The sequence below is a fragment of the Chrysemys picta genome, chromosome 21 (assembly GCF_011386835.1).
Source record: "Chrysemys picta bellii isolate R12L10 chromosome 21, ASM1138683v2, whole genome shotgun sequence".
In the NCBI taxonomy this organism is placed as follows: domain Eukaryota; kingdom Metazoa; phylum Chordata; order Testudines; family Emydidae; genus Chrysemys; species Chrysemys picta.
The window spans coordinates 5,599,689-5,618,936 of record NC_088811.1 but is presented as its reverse complement, the minus strand read 5'-3'; the positions used below and the strand labels follow the sequence as shown (position 1 = coordinate 5,618,936).

General features: G+C 45.7%; 1 protein-coding gene across 2 annotated transcripts in view; it reads right to left on the bottom strand.

Moving 5' to 3' along the window:
• Positions 1-14,366: 14,366 nt before the first annotated feature.
• Positions 14,367-19,248, bottom strand: part of MORN1 (MORN repeat containing 1) — a 199,608-nt gene continuing 194,726 nt past the window's right edge. The window contains exon 14 of one of the 2 annotated variants that reach the window (XM_065575224.1): positions 14,367-14,457. In XM_065575224.1, coding sequence (XP_065431296.1) covers positions 14,393-14,457 — 65 coding nt within the window. In that variant the 3' untranslated portion in view covers positions 14,367-14,392. The remainder of the gene's footprint in view (positions 14,458-19,248) is intronic. The other variant, XR_010594256.1, reaches the window with a different exon arrangement.

The following is a 19,248-nucleotide window of genomic DNA, read 5'->3' as shown; positions in this document are numbered from 1 at the left end:
GGCCGGGGGTGAGCTGAAATGCACTTTGTTATGCTTCCACCCACAAGAGAAAAACGTGGATATTCGATCCAAAATAAACCTATTTATATATAGGAAAAGGCATCAATAAAGAACAACAGCAAATTTTCTAGGAGAGAGCAAAGTGTGTGGACATCTTAGCAGAACAGAAGCGACTCTGAGAACAAAATGGCTGCTGAACTCTGCACTCATGTTAGAGATTTACTGTTCAAAAACCAAGAGTGTCATAGCTACATATATGACACACCAGAAACCTGAGCCTTCTGAGGTTCACCTGTCATGCATTAAATAGTGTATCCCATTCTTTGCTCCACGCAACAAGGGCTGATTCTCTTCTCACTTTCACAGGTTTAAATCTGCAGGAGCTCACTGAAATCTCATGGAAGGTACACCAGCGTGAAACTCACCTGAGACAAGAATCAGAGGCGTTTAGTAAATGATAGGCTTGGTTCTCCATTGCCTTGTACCTTGTGTTATTACTTCTGGACAAAGTGGATATGGTGAGATGCTAACAAATCAGGGTTCTCCACTTAAACCATAGTAGCACAATGGAGCCCCACTCTTGATTAGCCTCTAGGACTACCAAAATAAACGAAAATAGATAATAGTGATTATCTAGCTAGCTGGGAACAAAGAATGTATCTAGGAACAAACAATATAGGCCATACTTACAGGATGGGGGACTCTATCCTGGGAAGTAATGACTGAAAAAGGTTTGGGTTTTTTTGCTGGATAAACAGCTCCCAGTGCAGCGCTGTGGCCAAAAGAGTTAATGCAATCCTGGAATGCACAAACGGGAATCTTGAGTAGGAGTAAAGAGGTTACTTTCCCTCTGTATTTGGCACTGGTGTGACCACTGCAGGAATACTGTGTCCAGTTCTGGTGCCCACAAGTCAAGAAGAATTTCGATAAATTGGAGATGGTTCAGAGAAGAGACGCGAGAATGATTACAGCATTAGAAAACATGCCTTATATTACAGTGCTAGACTCAAGGAGCTCAATCTATTTAGCTTAACAAAGACAAGGTTAAGGGGCGACTTGATTACAATCTATAGGTAACAACATGGGGATCAATTATTTAATAATTGTCTCTTAAAGTTAGCAGAGAAAGGTCTAACACAATCCAATGGCTGGAAGTTGAAGCCAGACAAATTGAGACTGGAAATAAGGTGTAGATTTTTAACAGTGAGAGTAAACGATTGGAGCAATTTACCAAGGGTCGTGGTAGTGGAATCTCTATCACTGACAATTTTTAACTCAAGGTTGGATGTTTCTCTCAAAGATTTGCTCTAGGAATTATTTTGGGAAAGTTCTCTGGCCTGTGCTCTACAGAAGGTCAGACCAGATGACCACAGGGGTCCCTTCTGGCCTTAGAATCTATATCTATCTATCTATCTATCTATCTATCTATCTATCTATCTATCTATCTATCTATCTATCTATCTATCAGGATAGCTGTGGTGATGGGATTGGGGAGAAATGAGGTGAATGTGGCACCTGAATTCTATTGCCAAGCCACAAGAATGGCTCCTGAAGGAAGATTCCTGCAATGTAAGAAGTGATTTAACTTTAAAAACCACACAATCCCCTCGGGTTGTGCTGGCTGCAATGGAGCCGGGTGGCAAGGACTCTTTTTGAATGGCAATGCTGTCATTCTTCCTACAGTGGGGGTGTGTGTATGTGTGCTATTTTTTAAAAATGATTCATTACTCCCACTTCTCGCTTCATCTGCCTTTGTTTTCCTCTGCAGTGCAATGTGTCTGATACATGGCAAAACGTGCTGTGCTAATGCCAGCTCTGTGAGCTGTTATACATTAATGTCAAGGTAAAGACGTCTGCAGCTACAGCACAGTGATGTAAACAGGCTTGAGGGGACTCGGATTCAGCTCTACTGGCCTTGTGGAATTATACAAAGGATGGACTCAAGCACCTTCCCATTGAATCCTTTTCTACAGCTGTCTTCAGTGCAGGCTTCTTTTCCTGCGTGTCCTTCCAAACTACTACTTGTCCTTTCTACTCCCTCAGCAGCTCTCTACCTGCCTTATCCATTATAATACCTGGCTCTTTTATAGTAGTTGACATCAGAAGATCTCAAAGCACTTTACAAAGGAAGTCCATATTATCTTCATTTTACAGATAGGGAAACTGAGGCACAGAGCAGTGACATGACTTGCCTAAGGTCACCCAGGCCAGTGGCAGAACCGGCAATAGAACCTAGATCTCCTGAATCCCAGTCCAGTGCTCTATCCACTAGGCCACCCCACCTTCCTTTGAGTTGTTCAACTCCTTGGTGAGTTTTATGTGTATATTTATGATTCATCTTTGGAGTGTTTTCACATCTTTTATTTTCACGTTAATGTTGTTGTGGGGCCCACCCCTTAGTTTCCTTTAGTACATTTGTTCTGTAGCTATTTGTGTGGAAAACAAGCAATTTCTGCTCCACCTGCTCATAAACACAATGAGAGGGAGAGAACACCGTGTTACAGCACAGGCACTGCCTTAGCAACAGATTACAGTCGCTGGGAAAGCAATGGAGAACTTCAGGGTGAGAGGATTGTCCTTCACCTCCTCACAAAGCTCCCGGGGACAAGTTCAGGCCTTTAATTACACTTCCTGCAACACTGCTGACTTCAAGAAGTCAGCGGGATTTCAAGGCAGAATGTAATAGCAAGGCACAGAACTAGCCCCTAGCCCTGGAAAAGAAGATGGGGTGGGCAACTTAGAGATTGTGAGCTAAGCAGATGGGCACGGGCAACTGTAGAAGATACACAACCCACATTCACAGTATGCCTACACTGCACATTAAGCAGTGTGGACTCACGTTACCAAGCCTGCGCTTGAGCGTCCACCCTGCAGTGTAAACCTGGGTTTACAGTCGCTGAATCCAGGTCTCACAGATCAGCTAACATGTCCATATTGCTCCATGCAGACCTTCTGCTTGGGTCTGCGGCTTGATCTCCTGTGTCCATACTGCAAAATTACAGGGTTTGGACCTGGGTCACATTGGGACTCGGGCTCTGACCACCCCCTTCTCAGGTTCCTAGGACCCAGCTTCTGAGTGCTTGCTGAACTGAGTCACACTGAGTTATGTTTCAGAGTAGCAGCCGTGTTAGTCTGTATCCGCAAAAAGAAGAACAGGAGGACTTGTGGCACCTTAGAGACTAACAAATTTATTAAGTGGGCTATAGTCCACGAAAGCTTATGCTCTAATAAATTTGTTAGTCTCTAAGGTGCCACAAGTCCTCCTGTTCTTCTTTTTACTGAGTTATGTGTGGATGGAAGAGAGACTTGGACTCAAACCTGAGTCAGAAGAACCCAGACTGAGTGTCCAATGTAGACATACTCATGCATTCTCAGCTAGTCATTGAAGTGTGCTCTTAAACAATCAGCCAACTAACAGTGGCTTGAGGGGTTGGTTGGCACTTACATACATATATTTTTAAATGGAAAGTGTGTACGTGGCTATAGATATTTGATTGTAACCTCCTTCCTCCCCACTCTCTCCCCCAAAGGTCACTTGTCTTCACAGACTGTAAGCTCTCCACATCAGGGATCATGTCTTTGTGTATGTTTGTATAGCAATTCAGTCCCAAACCTGACTCTTCAATATAAATATTACATAATAACTTTAGTTCTTAGAATTAATCTGTGCCTTGGTTCTACGTTAGCGCATATGTTTTGGGAGTGCCCCTGTATCAAGAATTTCTGGTATGAGGTGGGTCAAAGGATCAATTTGATATTGGATGTTAAATTGGATCCCTCCCCCTTAAGTTTCATTCTTGGATATATTCCTGATACCTGGCAATTACCCTGGTAACAAGGTAGCATGGTTCCAACATGCAGCTTTGGTAGCAAAAAATTAATCCTGCAAAAATGGAAAAGTCCATCCCCTCCAAATATTAATGCCTGGCTCAGTGATATGACTGACCTCACAGCTAACGAATGACTGGCATTCCACAGAAAGGGAATGCCCAGAAAATGCATAGCAATTTGGGCTGACATTTTAGAGGTCTATGATTAACATTGACCCCTTATCTCCCTTTATCCTAACCCTCTTAATTTACTTTGTGTATTATGATTAATCTGGTATTTTGGTATATTTGTTGTATTTGGAAAAATTAATAAAAAAATATATTTTTAAAAAAAAGAATGAATCTGTGGCCAGGTAAATTTCACTTGTCACTATGTGCATACCATTCAGCCACTTGGAACATCACTGAGGCAACTGGGATAGATTCAGATCATCCTGTCTAACATGCAGACCCATGACTAATAGCAGTGTAGGACCTATGACACACAGTTGAGCAATTCTAAATCACCCCCAGCAGAGGTCAACAGAAACATATAAAACCACTATCCTGTTCATGTGTGGGATTTGGATGTCCAATTAAGCTGCCTGCCCATCTTAAAGCTATACCTAAATGAAAGGATTTGTCAGGTAACTGTTACTATGCAAAGAGTTCAGGCTTATAGCTGTCTAGTTTCTCTACAGCAGAAGTATTAGGCATCAAGACCTCGACATTTGTTTCTGTGCCTCTTAACTTATGTCATGCAGCTAGAGAAAAACTGTTCTGAGTTCAAAAGTGAGTGGAGAAGAGCTAGCCCATTGTAATCCGCATTCACTGTCGCAGTGCAGCCATCAAGTGCCTCCTGCTGATCTCAACCAGCATCGTTGTAGTTCGGGTTTGAAAGCTGCTCTGTAGGTTGAAGGTAATGGACACAGACTGGATGTATACCATCTCATTAGATAGTTCATTCATTCCCACCTGCAACTCCAGCCTTCAGTTAATGCCCTTCCTGACTACAGATGCAGAGTACTATATTTCTGCTGTAGAAGGTCTCTAGGAGGTCAGCTGCATGGAAAGTGAGGCACTTGGGCACAGATCCTCAAAGGAATTTAGATACTACCTCCACTGAAGTCAATGGGAGGATCTGACTCTTGGACTCTAGAAGGCGGATGGAGGCATGGGCACCACCTGCTAGACAGTCCATGGAGAGGTGCTTGGGTCAACAATGGAGGTAGCTCCATAGCTGAGGGTAAGAACCACCTAAAGACCCATTAGTCAAAGGGACTGGGGAAAGAGAAGCCATGTTTGCCTATGGAGGACAAAGAGTCACTAGATAGCATTATGGGCCATATTCTTGAGTAGTGAAAATTGGCACAGCTTGAAGGGTACGCTTGATTTACAGCATCCGAAGATCTGATCCAACATCCTTTCTTTTCCAGAATTATGTTTGGCCAAGTTTTTTCATTGACTTCTGTATTATTGGCAGAATGAAGTGAGGTCGTACATTCAACTTGATTTGAGAGACAAGGCAGGTGAGGGAATATCTTTTATTGGACTGATTTCTGTTGGTGAGAGAGCTGTCTCTTTCTCCAACAGAAGTTGATAGAATAAGAGCATTTCCTAACCTACCTTGTCTCTCTCATGTCTTGGGCCAAAACGGCTACAACAACACTGTAAACACTCAACTTGATGGCATTTTCCTGTCTGTTTCAATGTGATGCAGTAATGTTTGTATCCAATCAATTCAAAATTTTCAAGGAATATTCTAAACATCAATGGGCTGAGCCCTATCGATTTTGGTGAAAACTGGAAAACGGGAAGGAAGAAATAGAGGCACACATGGAGCCCCTGGCCCAGCTTCTGTAATTGTGTATGCGTCAAATAATCGGTGGATAGCAGCCATTAATATATTCCAGCATTACAATACCCCATACCTCAACTGCACCCATTGTCCCAGCAGTTTAAAAATATTGACACTGACTGACATTAACCAAACAGAAAGAAATAAGAATTGGGTGGGAGAGAATGAGAGGGCAGAGACTGACCCTGGTATGGGGGAAAGTATATGGGACAGTGGTCTGGGGGGAGGGAGACATGGAGGACACAGAGAACCCCTAGCTTTAGGGGGAGAAGTTAGAACAGAGGAGATTGGTATGGGGGGGCACACACTCCCCTGGGCATGGGGGGAGTCCCTGAAATAGAAGGGCATGGTAGGGAACTTGTGGGGACAATGAAGGAACAGGAGCCTCTGCTGTGTGCAATGCTGTGAGCATTCAGAAGCTAGAAAGTGTGTGACCCTCAAGTTTAGAAGGCAACATACATGCTCCCCATTCTTTTTGACCAAAAGTCTCCAAATTTAGCACTAATTTTTCTCTAATAGCTCCAGTACAGTAAAAGGATTCTTCATCTGCAGAACTCAAAAGGCTTTACAAAGTCTGGCAAGCTTCATATCCATTAATGCAGATGGGAAACTGAGGCACAGAGCAATGAAGTGACTTGTCCAAGGTCACCCAGCAGGTCAGTGGCAGAGTTGGAACAGACCCTCCGTCACCTAACTCCCAGTCTGCTGCCCAACCCACTGTACACACTGATTCCTAATGTGATATCAGGATGTGGGGCCTCATTTCTAAATCTATTAAATAAAATCTGTTGAAAAAGAAGTGTACCTACAGTAGTCTTGGCGTGGGGATGGCATTATGCCTGCTCCCAAGGACATGAGAACTGTCTCACACGGAGAGAGATGTCACACGCGATGGATTTGCACGGGCAGCCTACATAGCTCAGCAAGTGCCATCTTTCTGGAGGAAGTCCCTCCTCTGACGCATTGACACCACCTGTCTCTTTACACTCAATGGCATCTGTTGGCATTTTTTGTGTGCCAAAGCAAGAATATCAGAACAGAGCAGGAAAGGAAGACACCAAGTTCCTGGGTACTTACAGATGCCAAAGTACCAGGCTGCATTGCGGCTGAGGACTGGGAAATCCATTAGGATCCCTTGGGGAGGCACAACCCACACGGACTGGGGACAAGAGACAAGACACATGTTTGCCTCCACAACCTGTCCAGCAGCCAGAGGTGTTATCTGGAAAGCTTAGAGACCGGGGGTGAAACGCTTTGCCATGGACGGCAAAGGCAAAAGGACTGCTTTTTGAAAAGAGAGAATACTGCGCCGGTGGAAGGTGCCAGCTGGGCAGTGATGAAATTCTCACTTTGCCCCCAGGAAAGGGTACAGCAAACAAGCTTCCCCTTCACTGCTCAGCCAACATACCCCATGACCAACCACAAGAAGCCACACGGTCATTCCATCTCCAGGAATTTTTGATCGCTGGTCTCTGGTGGGACTGTCTGACGAAGGGGTTTTGTGATGTAGACATCCATCTACTTAGAACTGGACTGAGACCCAAGAAACTCATTTCACACAGGGCACTGAACAGCTGTCAGACAGTAACAACTTTGGGTCAACATTAAAAAAAAAACTGTAAAAAACTTGGAAACCCTTTTTAGAAAGAAACAAAACCAAAGTAGGACAAAGTGAACCTACACTGTGGAAAGCCGGTTCTAATGAATGCACTGAACGTTTTTATCCTAGTACTCTTTTTTGTAAAGGATGGGAAGGAGGAGTTCTGAAACCTTAACTGACCCTTCACCCAGAGACTCTAACTTGAACCAAACTTGCCTTGGAGGTTCCAGAACGTTTGGCCAACTTTTGTTCTCATCATTTGTCTCCTGCACTTCCTGGTTTGACTGTGGTCGGGATTGCTCCAACACCCACTGAAATCAATAGGAGTTTTTCCACTGACTTCAGCCTTCCTTGCACTAAACCCTAAGCAGTGACATAACCTGAGAAAAGCTCTTCTCCTGCCATTTCCAGCATGGGTTAGGGCTGGAAATTCAGCACCAGGAATCTGAAGAGAACATTGGCTCCCACCAACTTTCCAGGCCAGACCCAGGGGGCTTGGATAATTCATATGAGTTCCTGATCTTTCTCAGCTGAATCTGAGCTCTGAACTTTTTGATGTTCCGCCAGTATTAAGGCATTTATTTGTGGTATGCAGAGGTTTATACCCCTCTCCTCTTTGCCCTCATTTCTATGCCTGGCCCAACGCTTGCTTCATAGGGGAGGTAGCTGAGCACTTGTGTCCCCCAGAATACACAAGGAAGGACTGATCCAAATGGGTGAGCTCATGGATGTCTGACCCCCTCCTCCTTCTGCAGTAATTATTTTGCTGGATGAATTGTTTGCAGTGTCGCTTGGTGAGCAACTAGCTTGTGATACTGGAAGGACCTGTGAGTGAGAACTCCACTGTATGATGAACACTTGCTGTGACTCTGCTACTCAAAGTGGCCTGATTCTGCTCTCATTGGTACGGGTCCATCGACTTCAGAGGAGTTACTCCCGCTCTATACCAGCGGAAGGGAGTTCAGAACCAGGCCGACAGATTCATTAGGAATGTTCAGGGTCAGTATAATGGTTTTATACCCTGCCTTATGATATGGGTGGTGGGTGGACCACCCCTTCAGGGAGGATAGCCCCACGCCCTCCCCTTCCACATGAGACCCCGTCCCCCATTGCCGGAACCCTGAACCCCCCCGCCACCAGAGGAGCCCTGGGCTGGCCCCAGAGGGCTGACCAACCCAAGCAGCCCCAACCGTGCCATTTGGCCCAGGGCAGCGGCTGCAGCCAAGGAAGGCAGAGCCTTCCTGGCCTCTTATACCCACCGCCCATGCCCTATGAGCCACATTCCCATATCACGTGATGGCAGTGTCACTCCAGCTAATACCACAGATGTTTTCTGCTTGAGAGTCAATAGCATCAAATCAAAAAATTTTAACATTTTAAAAGATTTGCTCAAACAGAGAGAGGCAGTTTTCCCAAGTATCTGGTTTGTTCCATTCCGCCTGCTGTCACTGGCAACAGGCAGGGCTGAATTACACAAACCCAAGGGAAGGTCCCAGATCTTGACTTGAACAATTAGAGGCCTGATAATGTTTTAATTTCCACCACTATTGGGGTAAACTGGTGTCAGAGACATATTTGAACTGTCAGAAACAGCATCCATGTAAGGGCTGGAAGCATCTGCTCTACCTATCTGCCAGTACTAATTTGGGCACGGCAATTCCTAGAAGAGCTTTAGGAAAGCATCGGATTAATTGATTAAAATGAATTAAACAAAAAAGTGGCCGTGAATCTGGATTTGAACTGGTAAAATGTACCCTCTCTTGTTCATGTTATTTTACAGCTCCAGCCGTCGGTGTAGTCCACCTTTTGCCTCAGAGCTGCACCTTTCCTTATTCCTTGTTTTTCAGATTGTTTGTTTACAGGAGAGTGGGCTGAGAACTTTTAGCACCGACATTTTTCAGAGCACAGCAAGGCTTTTAGTACTCAGTGACCAAAAACAATTAGCACTGGAAAGCTGTGCTCTGCCCAGTGTGAAATGAGCTTGTGGGGGGTCTCAGTCCTGTTCTTAGTGAATAAGGACCACATATAAAAAACCCCCACCACAGCTGGCACTTTAAGTGACTCCTTAGCAGAGCTATCAAGGACTGAAGGTGACATTCACCAATGCAGATGGCCTGTGGTCGATGGAAGCCCACTGCGCTTGAGCAGGAGTGGTTCCTATACCTCATGCACAAGGGTGAACTTCTCAATTAATGGGCTACAGAGAGTGAACTACCTTCTCATACCTACCCCCTCCCTTCCCCATCCACTCCACAGTAGAGGATATAAGGAGGGGAAGCATGGGGAAATTTGCACTGTCCTTGTCTGTGCTGGGATTCTTCTGTAGATAAATAGAGGGCTTTGGGGCTTTAGAAATGTCAATGTAGTTTCTTTCAACACTAAAGTTTGCACAAAAAAAGTTAATGGAAGAGTGAAGTAGATCTCCCATGCCAGTGCCACCTATCAAACGCATCTTTGTGTGCAGCCACATTAAAAACACTGGGGGAGAGGACTGAACGAGGAGCGAGAATACATTAGTGTAGCAGTTACACTGAAGGGGAGATCAGTGACGTTGTTGAACCAGTCAACGCTCCCCAGTTTTTGCTTTGACTGGTAATCAGCTGACGTGGTAGGAAGTTGTGCTGCTACTTTGTATCTCCTATGCGCCTAAGTTTTAAATTGTAGGTCAAAAATGTCCAGAGCTTGATAGAAATGTAAACTAATAGCACATGGCTGTAGCCAAAGAGACATAATCCAACTGGTGATCATGGATGAGGGCTTTTCATGTCAGGATAAAGCAAATTATAAACCCAAATGCCTTGCTGAGAGATGCTGTTGCATTGCCTGCTCTTAACAAATAGTTGATAACTGACTGAGAATGAAGTGTTCCTGGCAGGGCAGATTGGTGGTGATAGAGGCCACGTAAAGTGGATGTCAGTGAAATGGCAATGGTGAGGAACTGGTTCAAGAGGAGAATCATTATCAGAAGTGCAACCAGATTAAAAACAACTGGGGGAGAGGGTTGAACCAGGAGTGAGAATGCATTAGTGCAGGGGTTGAATTGCAGGATAGACATGAACAGGACAGGAAGAATTGTTTGTGGGAGATGAGGATCATCTTCCTGCCTCATTCTCCTCACAAACCAGAGCATTCGATGCTTGTTGGCAAGACACCAAAGGCAGTCAAGCTACCGAGAGCACACCCACTCAACTGCCGAAGTTAATTCGGAACAGGCCATCGGAATTTCTGCAAAGGAAACAGGGAACGTGCTCATGCCTTTAGTCCTCCTATTCATTTCTTGGAGATGCTGAGACAAGTGAGTAAATGGAGGAGCCCTGAGGATGTCACAGTAATTTAAAATACACAAATCTTGGCAGCACTTCCTGGGTTAAAGAGGGATATGGATTGGTTTAGAGTAAGGCAGCACCTTTCATTCTTTAGTGTATGTTGCACACAATTATGACTCACAGTGAGCAATTCTGCCTGGTTACGTGGTTGAGTGAATAATGTCTTTTCTTTGGCTGCATCAGCTCTGTGTGTCCCACCAACCCTACCCCAATCGCCCCATTGTAACAGGCCTCTCACCTGACCAGCCTAATGAGCAAGTATTTGATGTAGGGGTTGCACTAAAGCAGTTTCTACAGAGGTGATTTCATTGGAATGATGCTGTTTGTAACAGTGGTCTGATTATGGTTTGCACATCTTAAATACCCTGAAAGTTAGGTGACTCATAGCAGCACTAGCTACTCACTACTAGTCAATGCAAGTTAAATTCTGAGATTGGCAACACAATTTATTCTTGGTGGGGGCGCTGTATGTGACATCCACCAAAGGGGTAAGCCACGGGTAGGCAACCTATGGCACGCGTGCCAAAGGCGGCATGCAAGCTGATTTTCACTGGCACTCTCACTGCCCGGGTCCTGGCCACCAGTCCGGAGGGCTCAGCATTTTAATTTAATTTTAAATGAAGCTTCTTAAACATTTTAAAAACCTTATTTACTTTACATACAACAATAGTTCAGTTATATATTATAGACTTATAGAAAGAGACCTTCTAAAAACGTTAAAATGTATTACTGGCACGCGAAACCTTAACTTAGAGTGAATAAATGAAGACTCGGCACACCACTTCTGAAAGGTTGCCAACCCCTGGGGTAAGCTATAAATGCTAGGTTTGGCAACAGCATCTTGCCCCCAAATGGTAGAAATCTCACCTGATCCACTGATTTCAGGCTGTTTCTGCCAGTCTCAGAAGATCAGCTCTTTTCACAAGCTTTCGATCATGTCTGGCATTGTCTGAGCAGGATCTGAAAAATAGCCTCTTTGCTGTTCTGGATTGATACAGAGCTAGTGCTCATGTAGGGAGTCTGTGGTAGAGTTGGGAACTGAACTCAGATCTCCTGAGTCCCAGCCCAGTTCCTTTACAGCAAACTCATTTTCCTTCCCCCAAAATTATGTGATTGTATAACATGATTTTTTTTTAAATCAACAAAGGGACCTCATACACGGTGTCTGTTTTTCAGTCAATAAACTACACCCAAACAACAGCATACACACACAATACTTGTTTACTCTTACTGGGTAAAAGGTACATTCCAGTCAAGTTTCAGTCTCACAGGTCTTATGTTATCATCAGAACTCTCCCTAGATTTACTGCCTGAGAGCATACACTTGGGTGGGGTTTGTTTTCTACTTTACTGTTGTGAGCAGAAAAGCACAGGCGTTTCTGGCAGACCTCAGACAGCTCACAGTGCAGGAAACAATGTTTTGTGCAATGCAGCTTTCATCTATTCCCTGCAGATTGAGTGAAATCCTGTGAGTCCTTCGCTACATGGAATTCACCTCTCCAACTGTCTCAGGAGAGACTTATCTTCCATAAAATTGGCTGGGTTCCTCCTGATCAAACCTTAAAGAAAAAATCCCTAGCAAGTCAACTTCTACCACTGAAGGAATTACTAGATGAAATTCTATGGCCGGTATTATGCATGAGGTCTGACTACATGATCATAGTAATCCATTCATATGTAGGTATGTTTTTCTTCAGTCCCACAACATGAGGTTCTGGATTGCACGCAGCTCCTCAGAGATAACCATTACATCTAACAACACCTCAATGCCCAATTCTAATGCCTAAACTAGTCGAATTCAGGGTAAAATAAGGAATTACAGCATAGATGCTACACATCACATTCTGCAGTCCATATTCCCATACTCAGGCCAGACTCCCATTCAGTTAGAGGTGTTTCACAAACAATAGTTGTGTTACAAAGCTCACTGTCCCAGAGCCCCCTCTCACAATGTGGTGGGGCATTGCAGCAGCTTTGTCTCAGTCTCCCCTTCGTCTTTCACAACTCTACCAGCTGCCAATGCCTTCCGGCCTGCTTCGGTGACTTTGTCCACGAGCCTTATACTCAGGCCTGTAAATCCTTCATCCTCCCCTGTATCAGGGCATGCCACATTCCTTCTTCCCCTTGACTACAGAGGTCTTCTTCAGCCCTCTCACTAGGGTCTGTGAAAAGATGCCAATAGTCCCAGCAAACCCTGGCCTCTGGACCTAGGCTCATACATGCTCAAGCTGTCTCACTGTTTTCAGGTTGTGAAATGGCTGGGTGTCGTGGGGTAAGTACACCCCGTCATAGTGGGATATCGATTTTCTTGTTTCTGGTTTTTGGCTGGGAAGCGCATACATCCAGGAGAAAGGCGGTTCTCTTGGTATTTCTGTGGACCTCGACCAAAAACTGGGAATCTCTCACGCAAACTGTGTTCTTGTGAGATTTCCAGCCTAGCGTCGCACACTCAAAAGATTTAGATAATTCATGTCAAAATCCAAATGTATGGATGCTTTGCCAAGCTGAACCTGGATTCTGAGAGCTTGATTCTGTTCTCATCCTGGTGCGAGGCATCATTGACTCACTATTGTATTTCTATGTCAGGCTATCTTCACTGGTGTTTAATGGAGTGACTACTGATTTACTACTGTGTTACACCAATTTAAGTCAGTAGGGTTACATGAGTGTGAAACCAGTAGGAGATCAGAATAGGTTCACCAACCACTAGTACACACATACTTACACCTTGCACATCCCCTGGAGATAGGCACCCATACCCACGCACATGCAAGAGGCCCCAACAATACAGTACCCCCAAATACGCCCCAGTTTGCACTGCCCCTATACAAGCATGTACCAATATGCACTCCAAATACATAGTGATACGCCATACTACCGTCACCCAGGGGTGCAGGCACACATTTAATTTTAAGGGGGAAAATGCATTGCAGATGGAAAAGAAGAAAAAAAAACACACATTCTTTCCGACCAGTCCAATGGGAGATATTTATCTATGGGAAAAGCTTTACAAACTCAAAGTAAGGGGGGGAAAGAGTGATATTTTCATAACACTTGAGAGGAAATGCATCTAAATGGAAAATAGCTAAAGAAAAATAATCGCAGCCAGCAAGTTGAAGGAACTGTATTCACAGTGACACAGAGCAACAATAGAAGCTAATGCGAGTCATTTGTAGAAGGAAAAGTGAATAGCTGTGGCATATTTGCAAAGAATATATGGCAGGTTACCAAAGGCAAAGCTCCAAGGAATACCAGCTGGGGCATGAGAAGGGAGCTATCAAAGGAGGAGGGAGGTATAACAGCATCATGCAACGGTTGGCACCATTTCCTTAAAGTGGTTCATGAAATGAGACATAGCTGCTAGGAGACAGTAAATCAAGGTGTTGGCGTCACTAGCTGTAGATCATGGCAGTTGGCCAAGGAGTGTACAAAATAGAAATGCATTAGTAAGTAAGATTTGTGTGTGTGTGTGTGTGTTTTATCATGCCTAAATTGGCAAATCCACCATTTATTAAAGCAAAGCAGTGAATTAGGGAGGAATAGCTAATCTCCAATTTTGATCAGGGGGAGTTTATTTAAAATTGTGCTTCAGAAAAATGAAAAAGAAAAAAAAAATTCGATCCGACCTCCCTAAGCAGAACGCATTCCATTAATGGAAAATTACATCCCATTTGCTTTGCACATTGACCTTATTATTGCAAGTCTAGGACAGCCTATTGTTTTGTGCATCTTAGCAACACACAGGGTCGAAAAGCTTAGTAAATAAGAAGGCATCCAAAATGCCATAGTAACATACCATTTATCCTGACGTTTGCACAAGGTTAATTTCCATATTTGGATCCTTTACTCCTCTGGAAACTGTTTCTGAAATTAAAAAAAAAAATGCCCTAAATAAAAAAGGTAATTCGATATTTCTAACGAAATGGAGGATTTAATCAAAGCAAAATGAATTGGATATATTTTTAATGCCCCAAAATGGGATTAAATTTGGATTCTTCACTGTCCTGTTTTGCAGTCAGGTGATTCGAATCAAAATGCATTGTAATTTATGTGATCACCTAGTATTTGAAGGGGAAAGAAATGTCCCGAGTTGCATCATATGGCAGTCAGAACAACCTTGCCACAAGGCACTTTAATATGACAATTGTGACACTATTCCTATTGTTCTGTCCACACTGTTCTATTCAGGCAGGTCTCTGCTGACCTTTACAATGCCTGCATGAAACCCCATTGGGAACTGAATTCTCTAATTGCTTGTAGGAGCTTGTGCACACCAAGTCCCCTCTCTGCTCTAGTTTTCCCACCTGAGAAAGGGGGATAATCACACATGCTCCTTTGTGATGCATTGTGATAAAAAGTGCTCAATAAGAGCCAAGTATTATTAAGATTATGAACAAGCATTTTACTAGATGGGGGACTCTGTGAGGTAGGAAAGGAACAGGACTGGTCTGCAATGAATATGAAGAAGATTCTTTATTGAGGCTGCTGGACATAGACCCTGTGGTTCTCTCTGGCTTTCTAAGGCCTTGTCTACACACAAATTTGTCCTTTTAGTTTAACTCCATGGATTTAACTAGTGCAAACCTCTGTGCAGAGCACTCATTTTGGTTTAAGATTGGTTTGTTTCTAATTAGGCTAACCTTGAGTCTAATCATCTTAATGGAAATAAGCCTGGTTAAAATAGAAATAAGGGCATCTACATCATTGTAACTAATAGGGTTGCCAACTTTCTAATCGCACAAACCTGAACACCCTAGCCCCACACCTTTCCCAAGGCCCCGCCCCTGCCCGCCCCTTCCCCGAGGCCCTGCCCCCTACTCCCTACATTCCCCCTCCCTCGGTGACCCGCTCTCCCCCACCCTCACTGGGCTGGTGCAGGAGGTTGGGGTGCGGGGGGTGGGGGTGAGGGCTCTAACTGGGGTGGGGCCAGAAATGAGGGGTTCAGGGTGTGGGAGGGGGCTCTGGGCTGGGGCAGGGAGTTGGGGTGTGGGAGGGGGTGAGGGCTCTAACTAGGGGTACAGACTCTGGGGTGGGGCCAAGGATGAGCAGTTTGGGGTGCAGGAAGGGACTCTGGGTTTAGGGGGGGGCTCCGGGCTTACCTCGGGCGACTCCCAGTCAGCAGTGCATTGGGGCTAAGGCAGGCTCCCTGCATGTCCTGGTTCCGCACTGCGTCCCAGAAGTGGCCAGCAGGCCCGGCTCCCAGGTGGGGGGGCCAGGAGGCTCCACGCGCTGCTCTCGCCCGCAGGCACCACCACCCCAGCTCTGATTGACCATGGATCCTGGCAAATGGGAGTGCAGAACCAGTGCTCAGGGTGGGGGCAGCGCATGGGGCCTCCTGACCCCCCCACCTGGGAGCCGGACCTGCTGGCCAGACCTGCTGGCACCAAACTGTGCAGCTTCCAGCCTGAGTTGAAGTGGACCCCACCACCAGCTGGGCTATCCTGGATTTAATGCACCTCCAAACCCAGTTGAAAAGGTTTGTGTGTCGACATTGGGGGTTTGGGCTAAAACCTGGGTATGAACCTGGGTTAACTCTGCCATGAAGACATATCCACAATGTCACTTTAAATCCTAGCACAGATTAAATAGTCATGGAAGGCGCTGTTAGCTCCACCATAGATTTCAGATCCTCAAGAGGATCCAAAACTGAATTCAGGGATACAGACAGTGCAAGATCCCCAGACAGTGTAAGTCAGCGTAGCTCCACTGATTTCAAAGGAGCCTCACCAGTTGACATCAACTGAGGATCTGGACTCAGGTGTGCACAGACTGGGTGCCCCATTTATAGAAGCAGACACAAGTCAAAGAGCTAAGATCCCTCGGTGGGTCAGAACTTCCCTGAAGTTCATGAAGTTTGGACCCCCCGTTCCAATGTGGGGGCCATTTTTAGCATATGGGAAATAGATACAAAACTTGGATTTGCTTGGCCAGTCACTAGTCAACCTGCCTCCACTGAGGAAGAATTTCACAGGAGGTGAACAATGAGCTGGAACCAAAGTCACCAACTGCAGTACAATGAATTGCAGGGTCACATCCTGAAGTCCTTATTCTATATGCAATGGGAGTCTTGCCTGAGCAAGGATGGGGAGGCATCCTGTGCATTACTCCAGCCCTGCACACTTGTGCAAGGGCCTTGCACAACCAGCCTCTAAGAAGGGAAGCCACATGGTAGAGAAATTGCTAGGACCCATTTTTGTATCATGTGCAAACTTTTCCATGGGAAATATGTTCCAGAACCTTTTATACCAAGTATGTCTGCAGGGGAGAGAGGTTCTTTCTTTTTCCAATACACAGATTAGGGGCACCTTGCTGCTACCAAAAGATGGAGATGAGCTTGGATCCTTCCAATGGATGATTTCCTTCGTGACTCTCTTTGCTTTCTGTTAATACTCAGGATTTGGTTTGGTTTGGTTTTGGTGCACGTTTTTACTGGAAGCAAGAACCTGACCAACAGTAATGTGAATCCTGCGCTAACACTGCTCCAGTGAGGCTGACATTGATGGAAGACAGGTCAAATCAGTCTTGGAAGACAATCTAACCTATGTGGAGCCAGGCAGTGGTCAGGCGGGTGATTCCGTCACTGGGAGCTTTCCGAAGCTGCTGCTTTAGGGCCTTGTGGCCAGAGGAAAGGGAAACAATTTTGCAGGGGAGGATCAGTCATTTCTGTGAGTAATTGCAGCTCCAGTCTGGAGGCATATGGGGAACCCTACTATGCACATAGCAATTCCACTGCTGGTGCAGCACAGGTTTGAGCCAGAGAACAGAGCACTGCTGGGGGTGAGGATCAGCCAAACCAAAGTCCCTTTGATGAATCCTTGAGTACAAAACCCCTTCTGCTTTCCTGAAACTTGGTCAGTGGTTCCCAACTGAAACACCTTTCCAGTTCACATTTTAAAGTGCCGCTAGCGATGAGATTGAACCTGCCCCCTTCCTGAATCCCAGTTCTGCCATAACGATTTACTGCATCTCCCTGACACCTGCCTGCTGGAGAGAGGCCGCCACACCAACAGCTGTTCCCTTTTGCCAGGCGTGCATCAGAAAACCTCACCCCTCCCTGCACTGAATGCAGGTCCTTCCACACTGTGCGAAACAAGCTGTGCAAGTATATGGGGGCCGTTAAAAATGGCAAAGACATTTACAATTGGAGCAGGCAAGCTAACCGGCATGAGGGTGATGCTCAGAGACTGGCCCAGGAAAATATTGTGTCCCTGGCTAAGGGCCCTCTATGCTAACCTGAGACAAAGTGCCTTTGAGAGCAGAAATGGCCTCCAGAGAATCCTCCCGGTTTAATGGTGGCACAGGGGTAGCAAAGACTGCCTTATGCCATCCACTCCAGCCCCTCAGGGAGAGGTCCGGGGAAGGAGGGATCATGTCACAGGTGCTTTATGCTATAGGTATTCCAGGCTATAGGAGAGCCCATTGGCAGTAGTGGCCACCATAAACTACAGTAACTTCTTGGACTGCTCTAGCTTATGCCAACGGCCACCCCTTATGCAGCTCAGAATCTGGGAGACACCAAGGGTGCTCTGGTGGCATATCCCATGACTCTTTGTACTGCAGTAAACTGAGCTGCTCTATGGTTCCTTCCCAGTAAACTGTGGGCGAAGTTGTCTGTCCTTCTTGTCACCCAGGGGGAATTGTGGGAAGGCATTGGAGGACTATTAGCATTCAAGTGATTTTAGCCCTCGTCCTCACTGCAGTGGGTGGGTCACCAACCCAAATGAAAGAGGCAGCTGAACTCTAGCCTGCATTCCCAGCCAGGCCAGCTGGCTTGGGATGAAAGCACTATCAAACTCAGGTAAGAGGGTTGTGTGTGTGGATGGGAAAGGGGCAACCCAAGTTAACTCTGCAGTGAAGACATACCCTAAGGCAGGGGTTCCCAAGCTTGGTTCACGGCTTGTTCAGGGTAAGCCCCTGCGGGCCGCGAGATGCTTTGTTTGCCTGAGTGTCCGCAGGTACGGCTGCTCGCAGCTCCCAGTGGCTGCGGTTCACCATTCCCGGCCAATGGGAGTTGCAGGAAGCGAAGCCCGTCCCGTGCCGCATCCCACAGCTCCCATTGGCCGGGAACGGCAAACCGCAGCCACTGGGAGCTGCGAGCGGCCGTACCTGCGGACGCTCAGGTAAACAAAGCGTCTCATGTCCTGCCAGGGGCTTACCCTGAACAATCCGTGAACCAAGTTTGGGAACCGCTGCCCTAAGGTGACTCAAAGTCAGTTTGTTCCCCCAAACCCTCCAGGATTTTGCCTTCAGTGTAACCCAGCACAGCATCTGGCCCAGTGACCACAGTTATCAGAAATAAGGTAATCCCTTTATCAACCCCCGGTCCCTCACAAGCAGCAGAGGTGGGGAGTTTATACTCCATGACCTCAGCCTTACACAAAGTATTTCTTGCCATGTCTTAAAGGGCTTTTGACTACAGCTCTGTTTTTTTTGTTCTAGTTTCGTTAAGGGGCTAAAACGTTGCAACAAATGGTTTAGAAACGATAAAAAAGAATCCTGTCTCCCCATTTATAGTAATTACGGATGCAGTTCAGCATAATGTGATAATTAGTCTCCTGGAAATCATTCCTCAAGTTCATACTGTGATATAGCGTGAAATAAATCTGAGCCAACCATACAGTTCTAATTCCAGCGTGTGGCAGTCAACTGGTACGT